The following is a 12,404-nucleotide window of genomic DNA, read 5'->3' on the forward strand; positions in this document are numbered from 1 at the left end:
AACTGTAAAGGGTTTATTGTCAATATCTCTGGTGGTCTAAGTGAAGGTTTTCATGTCAGTATCACTGTAAGGGAATGATGGGAATATTCTTATCATCTTTGGTGGTCTACTACAGTAATGGGGTTCTTGTCAGTTTCCCTGGTAGTCCAGGATAGTGAAGGGTTCTTGTTCGTATCTTTGGTGGTCTAGGAGGGAAGAGGTAATCGTCAGCATCCATGAAGTAGTAGAGTAGAGACTGTGGTCACACCATGGTTGTGAAATATTTCTGTAGAATACTTGAGAATACATTTGAATAAAGTCACTAGAGATGAGGTGTGAAGATCATACAATCTAAATGTTTGAGGTTTTATCCACCATGTTCCAGCAGGCAGGTGATTCTGGAGATAACTCTGATGGTCTTGGGTAGTAAACGGTCCATGTCAGTGTCCCCCGTTAGTCTAGGATAGTGAAAGGTTCTTGTGAGTCATTTTTGGTGGTCTAGAAGGGTAGAAGTAATCGTCAGCATCCATGGTGGTCTTGGGTGGTTACTGTCAGTATCCCTAGAAGTGTAGGGTTTCTTGCCAGTATCCTGGGTGCTTTAGGACAGTGAAGAGGAACTTTGCGCACATCCGGGTTTTCCAGGACAGTAAAGGGATTATTTCTGATAGTTTACAGCAGTAAAAGATTCTTGTAAGAGTCCCTGGTAGTGTAAGGTTAGTGAAGGTTTCATGTTAGTAAGCAAGTAGTAGGGTAAAGGTAATTGTCAGCATCCATGGTGGTCATGGGTGATTACTGTCAGTATCCATTGCAGTGAAGGGTTTCTTGTTAGTATTTCTGGTGGCCTAGGGCAGCGAAGGGGTTCTTGGTTGCATTGTTGGTTGTCGATGACTGAAAAGGGTTTATTGTCAATATCTCTGGTGGCCTAAGTGAAGGTTTTCATGTCAGTATCACTGTCAGGGAATGAAGGGAATCATCTTTGGTGGTCTACTACAGTAATGGGGTTCTTGTCAGTTTCCCTGGTAGTCTAGGATAGTGAAGGGTTCTTGTTCGTATCTTTGGTGGTCTAGGAGGGAAGAGATAATCGTCAGCATCCATGAAGTAGTAGAGTAGAGACTGTGGTGACACCATGGTTGTGAAGTATTTCTGCAATATTTCTGTAGAATACTTGAGGACATATTTGAATAGAGTAACTATTGATGAAAGGTGTGAAGATCATACGATTTAAATGTTTGAGTTGTTTTTTTTCACTAGCTATCCAACAGGCAGGTGATTCTGGAGATATTTCGGATGGTCCCTGGTAGTCTAGGATAGTGAAGGGTTCTTGTTAGTATTTTTGGTGGTCTAGGAGGGTAGAGGCAATCGTCATCCATGGTGGTCTTGGGTGGTTACTGTCAGTATCCCTAGAAGTGTAGGGTTACTTGCCAGTATCCTGGGTGCTTTAGGGCAGTGAAGAAGAACTTCCCCACATCCCAGGTTGTCCAGGACAGTAAAGGGTTTCTTGTTATTATTTCTTGTTACAGAATATTATTATACAGTTTATTATTTTATACTTTACAGAAGTGAAATGTTCTTGTAAGAATTCCTGGTAGTCTAGGATAGTGAAGGATTCCTGTTAGTAAGGTTGGTGATCTAGTAGGGTAAAGGTAATTGTCAGCATCCATGGTAGTCAAGGGTGGTTACTGTCAGTATCCCTAGAAGAGGTCAGTATTTCTGGTAGCCTAGGGCAGTGAAGGGGTTTGTATTATTTTTTTGGGTGGTCTAGGGCAGTGAAGATGTTTCTATTAGTATTTCTGGTGGCCCAGGGCAGTGAAGATGTTTCTATTAGTATTTCTGGTGGCCAAGGGCAGTGAAGGGGTTCTTCGTTGCATCACTGGTTGTCCATGACTGAGAAGGGTTTATTGTCAATATCTCTGGTGGTCTACGTTAAGGATTTCATGTCAGTATCTCTATAAGGGAATGAAGAGAATCTTCTCACCATCTTTGGTGGTCTTCTACAGTAAAGGGGTTCTTGTCCATATCCCTGGTAGTCTAGGGCAGTCCTTGGTTTATTGTTGGCAGCTCTGGTTGTCTAAGACAGGTATCTGTATCTTCTCAGTATCACAAGGATCCTAAGAGAGTTCCTGTCAGTATTCATTGGGGCCTACAGTGACCCCAGTAAAGTTTTTTTTTGTCAGTATCCGTTGATGTCTGAACTAATAAAGTGGTCTTTATCAGACTGATAGCTGATGATCCAGCTTCCAGTACTGTCTGCTCCCTAAACTGAGGAGGTGAGATAAAGAGGACTGTGCAGCTGTAACTGTGTGACTGCACAGTTCTCTCCACCATTTAGGGCGGAGCTTAGACAGTGTGCAGGAATAGACTTTCCGTGTTCTTGTGAAGGACAATAGTGAACATCAAAGACTTGCCATAGACTCTGACACGCAGATTGGTGTTGGATTCTTGTTGGCTTGGCCATTACACTTCTCAGGTGTCTATGTTAAAGGCAATGTGGTGAGCTGCACATATTTTTCTCATTGTCTTTTTAAAATTCCTTGCTAAGTGTCACCACTTATTGTACACACCAGATAACAATGTACCTACACTCAAACTGAAGCGTTCAGATGCACGTAGAAAACATACATGGAACACATGCAACCTATTTTCTGATTTAGGAGGGGATCAGTGTTTTGTGTGATGAGGACACGCCCTGAGCACATCAACTGCCTCATTAGCATATGGATTCCTCTGACAATATCTTGGAAATTTTATGCACGGCATAGATAATAAAGATAAGATGGTAATCACATTGTATTTCTCTAAAATATTCTGTCAGCAGCTTATAACACTTGGTGGTGGTGATGTTAGACTAATGGGCTTTTTTTGGTCAGAATTTCTTCCTGGGGCATAGATCTGCTTCCCTCGTCTTGTTTTTAGGGAAAAATGTTTGGTGTTTAGCAAAATAAGTTGTCATCTTCCATATTAGATAAGTAGGACATTTTATTGGGATAAGATGTAGGTCACAACACACAGAATGTTGTTATAAAAAAAACATTCAAAAAGGGAACATAATCCCTTAAATGTATAGAATCCTTAGTATTATATAATCCGTATAATACTGAAGCTGTAATAGAGCAGCACAGATTAAAGGAAAATGTATCTAAACTTCATCCAGATCTGGCATAGTTTTGGCTTCCTGTAGACTTCTGGAGTTCAAAATGGCCGTCCTCCCTCTATAGCTGTAGCTTTTTTGGTCCTTCGTCTATAGCATGCGAAACTGCAAAAACATGTAATGTAAAATTGGTTAACAAAGGATTAAACCTTGGACAAAGATGGGCACGGACTCCTATAAACAATGGGACCCCGGTTCTCCTAATCAGATTATTATCCCTTTTATTATGGAATCAAATATGCAGGATAAAAGATTGAAAAGTGATTTTCTTTGCAGGTTCGTTACCTTCCTTAAGAATTAGTGTTTCACATTTTGGAATCCATCTGGAAGAAAAAGGAGAAAAAAAAAATATCCAATATTAGTTTTTTGTAATTTTGCACATGAAGGATAAAGCAAAAAGTGAGACCCCAGGGTGAGATAGGTCACAATGTGCTGTGGTCTCTCGTAAGGGCATTGTGGGTGGTGTCAGTGTACATAGCAGACCCATTGCAGTGATAAAACTGAGATAACCTTCGGCTGCTGCTTGACACCACCACACCACCACACAAATAGGGGACTGTGGTGTTTCCATCCCTTGTCCTGACCCAAGTTGTGCATCCTCTTTAGTTAACATTGTCACTAAGAAGGGTTGCGTAGTGTCCATTTTCCAGTTTCTTTCACCCCATGGTACATATTTTTTTTCATTGCAGGCACTGCATCAAGTTGTGTCGGACTGGCCCACCGGAGTCTCAGATGATCCTCCGGTGGGCCCAGGCTCTAACGTAATACTAGACCAAAGAGATGCAGCAGAAAACAACCTAATTTGGAGGCTACTTGAATTCTAGGGGATGATGGAGAGTAAGTCCCCAGAATAATTTTATCTGGTGGGTCCAAGGAACCCCAGTTGCACACTTGGGCTTAACTCATATAAAATATAAAAATATATTATAAATTCTATCCTGAATACATTTCATAGTAATAATATAAATTACCATCTTCCACTTCCAGGTTGACTTCCTTCATCTTGTCGTTGAACGGTCCCGGGAGCTCCACCCGGCAGCAGTACATTCCTTCATCGTCCTTGGTGACTCCATTGATGGTCAAGGACACCTCCCCATTGTTTATGTTTCCTACCAGCTTGTATTTTTCGGACTCTCTCCAGGTTACTTCTTCGCCATCAGTCCAGACAATGGTGTCGGTACATTTGAACGTTGGGCATATGCCGCGCCCCCAGCACACAGGGGACGTGCCCTCGCTGACATTGTAATTACAAGGTAATTTTACTTTGTCACCTACGCGGCCAGAAATGTGGTCAGCTGTGAATGTAGAACAAAAAATTACATGGCAATGACTATACTGGGGGAGTCAGAAATTCCAGGACTCTTAATTCAGAAACAAAAAGGGAAATTGATGTGAATACTCCTGCAAGTAATGGGTGAGGGGGCCACCTAGAGTGATGGCCACCTGGAACATGGCCTCCGCCTTGAAAAAGCTGCCATACTGGCTGAAGGAAAAGTTTGGTCCACTGGAAACGTGGTCATGAAGCGGATCAAAGAAGACCAGAATTGCCTCAGAAATGGATTGCCACAATCAGATCTACAATATCTCTTGTGGTTCGACACATTGAGAGATTCTCCAAAAATTCTCATCACCGTTGGGTCCAGTGGCTTTAGTACCATGGACATCACAGGGAACATTCCTGGTTGTTGTAAGCTGGCTGCTTAGACCATTCCGTTCTTCATTGAGAAACTACGTAACCACCTTCCCATTGGGAAAACTTGTTCACTACGATATGGTGGCTTTCAGGATGACAGCCATATTCGGGATCGGCAGAGGTGGGAACCACGTCTATCCACAATGGTTACAGAAGACGTGATGATCTGTTACATCAATTGTCTGTCTGTTCTAGACTTTATTGGTGCTATCAAATTAAAAGATGTTGAATACTATACCATCACGTAGCTCCACTCGTATTTCCTTCTTGACATCGTTGAAGGGTCCTGGGACCTCGATTCTGCAGCAGTAGATTCCTCCATCATCGGCATTTACCTGTTCGATGGTCAGGGACACGTTTCCCTTTGCTAGGTCTCCTTTGAGTTTGTATTTGTCTGACTCCCTCCAGGTCACCTCATTGCCATCGCTCTGCAGCACCTTGTTGTTACATGAGACTACCCCACAACGGCCATGACCCCAGCATGTCGGGTGTGTGCCGCTATCGGTGTCATACGAGCAGGGCAAAACCACATTATCCTTCAGGGAGCCTTTTACAAGATTGACTGTGGGGGGAAAAAAAGAGGGGTAAAAAAAGCTTCCCTTTTTGGATTTTTTAAAAATATTTTTTGAACACAACAACCCATTATTGCTTGACCTCTCGTGGGAATCTTAAGACTACTTTGGCCAGTCCAAATTGGTAGGAACCTGTCATCAGGTTTTGCACATTTAATCCTAATGTAGGTTCCTATAGCAATTTCCCACCGATCGTCAAAATACTTTTTGCCACGTAAAAATGTACCTGGCTCCTTGCCAGCATAGACCATCAAGTCATGTAGGTGGTTCCCCCTATCCTCAAGAGTCAAGGTGTCATGCATCAACAAATCTCAGAGCTCCTCCATCACCCCCTCCCTTCTGACTACATTGCTGTTACTGTTCAAGAAACTCCCACACTGGATCGGTCCTAATCTTGTGTCCTCACTTTCTCCCTGATCTTCTCCTGGCCAGTCACTAGTGAGCAAGGTACCATCAACAGAAGGAGTGGCACCCTCCTCTTGACGATCACTCTGTAGCGACCAGCCTGGATTCATGTCAGAGCCAAGAAGAGGACTGTGCAAACCTGGGAGCTTCTTGAAAAGTAACTGCCGTAGTCAGAAGGAAGGGGGGAATGAGGGAGGCGTGAGAGCCATTGCTGGCATGACACCTTGACTTGAAAGATGAAGGCATGACTCTTTGTGTTTGCTGGCAGGGAGCCAGGTGCATTCTTAAACTTGCTTTACTGATTTTGGGGATCACTGGAAACATTTCTAGGTTTAAATGTGAAAACTTGATGACAGGTTCCTTTTAAAGGTGTTGGCCATGAATTATAATGTTTCGGGAACAATGGCACCTAACCCTTATGTAGGGTAGACCTCTTCACCTCTGAAGCTTCATATACTGTGATTAGTTGGAACCTTCCTCAGATGAATTTCCAAACTGAAGTTCCAGGGATTACGGGACCAGATTTGGTCAATGAGGAGCCTAGTACTATGGGCCATCACATCCATTGATGGTGGGATGTCACTTCCTTAGTCGTTCCCAGGTCTGAGAAGGTCTCTCCATTGGCTGAAGCTTCAAGGAAGAATGGAAGAAGATAAATAAGGACCTACCATCTTTAATTCGCAGTTTGATCTCATGTTTCTTGTCGTTGAACGGTCCTGGGACGCGGATGCGGCAGCAATAGGTTCCCTCCTGATCCTTAGACAATCCGCTGATGGTTAGGGACACGTCACCCTTCGTGATGTTCCCCAACAACTTGTATCTTTTGGATTCGCTAAAGATCACGTTGGTGCCGTCTGTACCGATGACCTTGTTTTTGCAGCCAGAGACAGGACAGCTTCCCTTCCCCCAGCACACTTCTTTTAGTCCTTCACTAACCGAATATTTGCAGGGTAAAGTCAATGTTTCGTCAACTGACCCTTGCACAATATTGTCTCTCGTCATGGCTGTGGAGAGAAAGTGATATGTTTGGGTTTTTCCGGTGCCCTCTTTCTTATGGGGACTCTCCAGTATCTAAGATTATTTGGAGGTTCTGTTCTATCTTGTGCTTTATAGTATCTAGAAACATGGTTCTGGTGCCATTGTGAAGATAAGAATCACATCTTTAAGAATGCATCAGGTTTATGGTTCTGTGATCTACAGAACCTGTAATACAGAAGATGGTAATTGGATTTTTATCTTCCCAACTATCTGTTTGTACATCCAGTTATGTAGCTCATAGAATCCTGATTCTGTTTGAAAGATGAGATTCTTATCTTTAATATGACACCCTATATTGCTATAGAACAGATGATAAGGGTGTCTGCAAGTGACCCTCCGCCTGTAGCCTCTAAATTTGACTCATTTCAGGTAATTATGACTCTTTGCTCCTTGTCACATGACTTTGGAGGAGATTTTTTTTTTTATAGGTAAAAGGATGGGCTTTCACACAAAGGAGATAATTCTAGTAAGGACATTTCATCCCCTACCTGAAGGGGCTGGGAGCTTAATGGGGTAAAATCTGGTGACAGGTTCCCTTTAACTACCCAATCAGTCCCAATCCTGATATGAAATTTTCATCTTTACAATGACACCAGAATCACGGTTTTAGCTGCTATAGAACCCGACATACCAGTCTGATTGTTTGAGAATTGGTTTAACACAACGTAAAGACAACCCCATGGATGGGAAGAACATACGGTGCATGGACCAGTTCACATTGGACTTTACTTACGTTGCTGTATCTCCAGATCCACCTCTTTCTTCAGATCGATCCCCAGACTTGGGACCTTGACGCGGCAGCAGTAGATCCCAGAATCCTCCATCTTGGCCTCGGTGATGGCCAGAGGCAGCTGTTCATTTTCTAAATCTACATTTACTTGGTATCTGGATGATTTGGCCCAGATCACTCGGCTCCCATTGATTGTGGCCACTGGGTAGTTACAGCCGGTATTGGAGCAGGATCCCCTCCCCCAGCAGGCGAGGCTCGTGTGCTTGGTGGCCGGGTAGAAGCAGGGCATGACCATCCGGTCACCAACTACCCCCGTAGTGCGATAGGCCGATATTAGCCCTGAGGAGAGACACAGAGAAGGGGAAGTGTACAAGTATGGCCAGCCCTGACAATTGCAGGCAGCATGTTATAGAGCAGGAAGAACAGAGCAGATTGTACATAATGTCCTATCTGCATGCAGCATGTTATAGTGCAGGGGGAGCTAAGCAGATTGTACATAGTGTCCTATCTGCAGGCAGCATGTTATAGAGCAGGAGGAGCTGAGCAGATTGTACATAGTGTCCTATCTGCAGGCAGCATGTTATAGAGCAGGAGGAGCTGAGCAGATTGTACATAGTGTCCTTTCTGCAGGCAGCATGTTATAGAGCAGGAGGAGCTGAGCAGATTGTACATAGTGTCCTTTCTGCAGGCAGCATGTTATACGGCAGGAGGAGATGAGCAGATTATACATAGTGTCCTATCTGCAGGCAGCATGTTATAGAGCAGGAGGAGCTGAGCAGATTGTACATAGTGTCCTTTCTGCAGGCAGCATGTTGTAGAGCAGGAGAAGCTGAGAAGATTATACATAATGTCCTATCTGCAGAAAGCTTGTTATAGAGCAGGAGGAGCTGAGCAGATTGTACATAGTGTCCTATCTGCAGGCAGCATGTTATAGAGCAGGAGGAGCTGAGCAGATTATACATAGTGTCCTATCTGCAGGCAGCATGTTATAGAGCAGGAGGAGCTGAGCAGATTGTACATAGTGTAATATCTGCAGGCAACATGTTATAGAGCAGGAGGAGCTGATCAGATTATACATAGTGTCCTATCTGCAGGCAGCATGTTATAGAGCAGGAGGAGCTGAGCAGATTGTACATAATGTCCTATCTGCAGAAAGCTTGTTATAGAGCAGGAGGAGCTGAGCAGATTTTATATAGTGCCCTATCTGCAGGTAGTATGTTATAGAGCAGAAGAATCTGAGCAGATTGTACATAGTGTCCTATCTGCAGGCAGCATGTTATAGAGCAGGAGGAGCTGAGCAGATTGTACATAGTGTCCTATCTGCAGGAAGCATGTTGTAGAGCAGGAGAAGCTGAGAAGATTATACATAATGTCCTATCTGCAGAAAGCTTGTTATAGAGCAGGAGGAGCTGAGCAGATTGTACATAGTGTCCTATCTGCAGGCAGCATGTTATAGAGCAGGAGGAGCTGAGCAGATTATACATAGTGTCCTATCTGCAGGCAGCATGTTATAGAGCAGGAAGAGGTGAGCAGATTGTACATAGTGTCCTATCTGCAGGAAGCATGTTATAGAGCAGGAGGAGCTGAGCAGATTGTACATAGTGTCCTATCTGCAGGAAGCATGTTATAGAGCAGGAGGAGCTGAGCAGATTGTACATAGTGTCCTATCTGCAGGCAGCATGTTATAGAGCAGGAGGAGCCGAGCATATTGTACATAGTGTCCTATCTGCAGGCAGCATGTTATAGAGCAGGAGGAGCTGAGCAGATTGTGTATAGTTTCACACATACCTACCAGAGTATTCTGTGTATATAGACAAGACTTTATTTACAATATGCCCAGCTCCTCCTGCTCTATAACATGCTGCCTGCACTATGTACAATCAACCTATGTAATTGATATCACATATCTATCTGCTCATCCACCGACACCATACAACCCCCCCACCCATTGCACTTACCTGGGGCTAGGACCACCAGTGCAGTCAGTAGTAGCATGTACACCCCCATGGTGTATAATACTGAGTCGTCTGCCTAAAGTAAAACCTCAACGCTGAAAAGACGATATATACCAGCGATGGGGAGCGCCTACACTGAGAAAACACCGCAGTTAAATATTTAACATGAAGATAACGAAAAGCAAACGAAAAAGGGGACACTGGGTTTTTGGCTTCATTTTTGAGAAATTGGGAAAACCTGGTTCATGTAAATATATCCTGGAGCCAAGAGTAGGATTTTTTACATCGGACTATGGGACACAGTACTGGAGTGTGGGGATACAGCCCCACAGCTGTAATATGAATTTGTGGAACCAAACTTAAAGGGGTGGTCCGGAAGTTGAAAAGCATGTCTTCTTTCTTCCAAAAACAGAGCCACAACTGGCCCTGGTTGGTGCCGGTATTACAACTCAGCTGTGTAGAGATGAAGAGATCTCAGTTGCAATACCCCACAATACCTGTGACCAGGTGGGGCGCTGTTTTTTGAAAGAAAGCAGCCATGTTTTTTAAACTTTATTGTTCCTGAACGTCTCTTGAAGCTCTCCATGACCCCAGTTTCCCAATAACCACCAATACTATTGTGGCTGAGCGGCCTTTAAACCCCCTTTTAAAGGGGTGGTTGTCTTCTCACAGACCACCCCTTTAAGTGTGGTGGCTACCTCTTAACACCTCATGGCTTATAATGTAACTAAGATAGATAGATTTTTGTGATGAAGAAACTTGTTCTGTCATAACACGATTCCTTCAGAAGGGATAGTGATTTTACACACACAGCGATTTAAAGGGGTTTTCCACACTACACATGTTCATAGAACAGGCCTTTAATATTGGATTGGAGGGGGTCTATCCCACATACCAACCAAACATGGTACCATTGTAAGATCTCTTTCCCGCCCCAGCAAGAAGCAAAAAGGACTTTACCTCATGTTTTTTGTGTGTAAGTGTGTGGGGAAGGATATGAGGTAATTTTAATCTAGTAATAGTTAAAGGGGTTGGCCACTTTACCTCATGTTTTTTGTAATATGTGAGTAGGGGGAAAGTTATGAGGTAATTTACCATCTATTTATAGTTCTGCTCCACTTTCTTGATATGTAAAGTGAATCCTCCTGTCTTTTACCTCATCAGCCGGACATTCCTGCCTACAAAATAGCCGAAGAAGGAGGGTCATGTGATGATCAAGGTCCTGGAATGATTGTTCATGGATAGAAATCACACGAACCTCCATCTGCGGCCATTTTGTGGACAGGAATGTCTGGCTGATGAGGTAAAAGACAGGAGGCTTCACTTTACATATCAAGAAACCGGAGCAGAGCTATGAATAGATGGTAAATTACCTCATAACTTGCACCCCCACTCACATATTACAAAAACATGAGGTAAAGCGGCCAACCCCTTTAACTATTACTAGGTTTAAATTACCTCATATTCTGCCCCACACACTTACACACAAAAAACATGAGGTAAAGTGGTCAACCCCTTTAACCATCTTCTGCTTTATGGCCTTTGGGTTATGTCACTACTCTTGCTCTTCGATTGCCAGGACCCGGTAGGTGCTGATCTGTTCTCGAAAAGGACAATCCATATTTATCCAGATACTTCCAGGATGAAGCTTCTTGGCCACACATCTGCTGCGATTCCTCACAAGGACACATTCGACCGCATCTTCTCTTAACAGAAAATTCACAATATTTTTTAACGTTTTGGTTGAACTGTGTAGAATAGTCCTAATTTGTTTCATCAAAACAGCTCAGGACCATTAAGATATGGACTCCACAAGATCCATAAATCTACATATGGCATCAAGATGTTGGCAGCAGTCTACATAGTCAGTATAATATATTGGTTTTCTTGCACTTCTACAGATCAATTGGGTAAAGATTCTGGGAAATCGGGCAAAGTATCCTTAAAGGGAATGGGCCAGGCAGTTTAGGATCACTAAAAGGCCAATGTGGCTTTATACACCATTGGGGTTCAGATACCCAAACATATTTGGTTTACCCCCTGCCTGCCTCCACCCTGGGTCCATGATGTGAGGCCTCCAGGACCTGGTGAAGCCAAGTACAGCTCACCTCACTGTTTAATGCTATGGAAGAAGCACTTACCTCAGCTGTACCAGACACCCTGCGTATGCGCTGGAGGCTCATGTGGACTCATATCAATAGACCCATGTCACCAATCATAACCGGCAAAAAGTTGTGCTCCAGTCTTCTGTGGAACCAGACCAGACCAGACCAGCGCAGTGTGGTGGTCGTATACATGTAAGCTATAAGCTCCTATGATCCTCGTGCCTGTACACACTTTTGGTAGCTACCAATATCAGGCAAGTGTTACTCTGCATCTCACAGATGCTCAGACCAAGCACCTATCCAAGGCCGATTCTTCACTTCCTGCTCAATTTTTCCAATATTATGACTGTGTATATATTTATTTAACTTACAAGTATACGACCACCACACTGCGCTCCTAACACACACACGCTGTATAATACCAGTAAGAAGACTTGCCTAGAATGAAGAAAACCTGGGCTTTCTCAATAACTTCATCTTGGTCAAACTCTTGCTCACAAATATAACCAATCTGTTTGTGTATGTATATATTTTTTTTTCCTTCTATGTGTAGGACCACCACACCGTGTTACTACCAGTCATACATAGAGCTCATTATGGTCCAAGCTGGATAATACCAGTAATAGAAGGAAAGACCTTGCATAGAATGAAAAAAAAAACCCTGGCTGCCACATGCATGTATGACCTCTCTACAACACTTTGGGAGCATGCCAAGACATTGTATGGAGGTCACACAGGCATGCGTAGGTCACATACCTGGGCCTCATCAGGAGCATGCT

At 43.5% G+C, this 12,404-nt stretch overlaps 1 protein-coding gene across 1 annotated transcript; it reads right to left on the minus strand.

The window, feature by feature from the left end:
- Window positions 1-2,935: 2,935 nt before the first annotated feature.
- On the minus strand, window positions 2,936-9,655 carry LOC140126187 (polymeric immunoglobulin receptor-like). Its single transcript, XM_072145370.1, has 7 exons — window positions 9,524-9,655; window positions 7,569-7,904; window positions 6,466-6,801; window positions 5,059-5,382; window positions 4,099-4,422; window positions 3,413-3,450; window positions 2,936-3,232 (listed from the first exon to the last, which is right to left on the minus strand). Exons 1-6 carry the CDS (start codon window positions 9,570-9,572, stop codon window positions 3,425-3,427), a joined length of 1,395 nt encoding a protein of 464 aa, XP_072001471.1. The 5' UTR covers window positions 9,573-9,655; the 3' UTR covers window positions 2,936-3,232; window positions 3,413-3,424.
- Window positions 9,656-12,404: the final 2,749 nt, after the last annotated feature.

This window comes from Engystomops pustulosus, chromosome 4, assembly GCF_040894005.1.
Source record: "Engystomops pustulosus chromosome 4, aEngPut4.maternal, whole genome shotgun sequence".
Classification (NCBI taxonomy): Eukaryota; Metazoa; Chordata; class Amphibia; order Anura; family Leptodactylidae; genus Engystomops; species Engystomops pustulosus.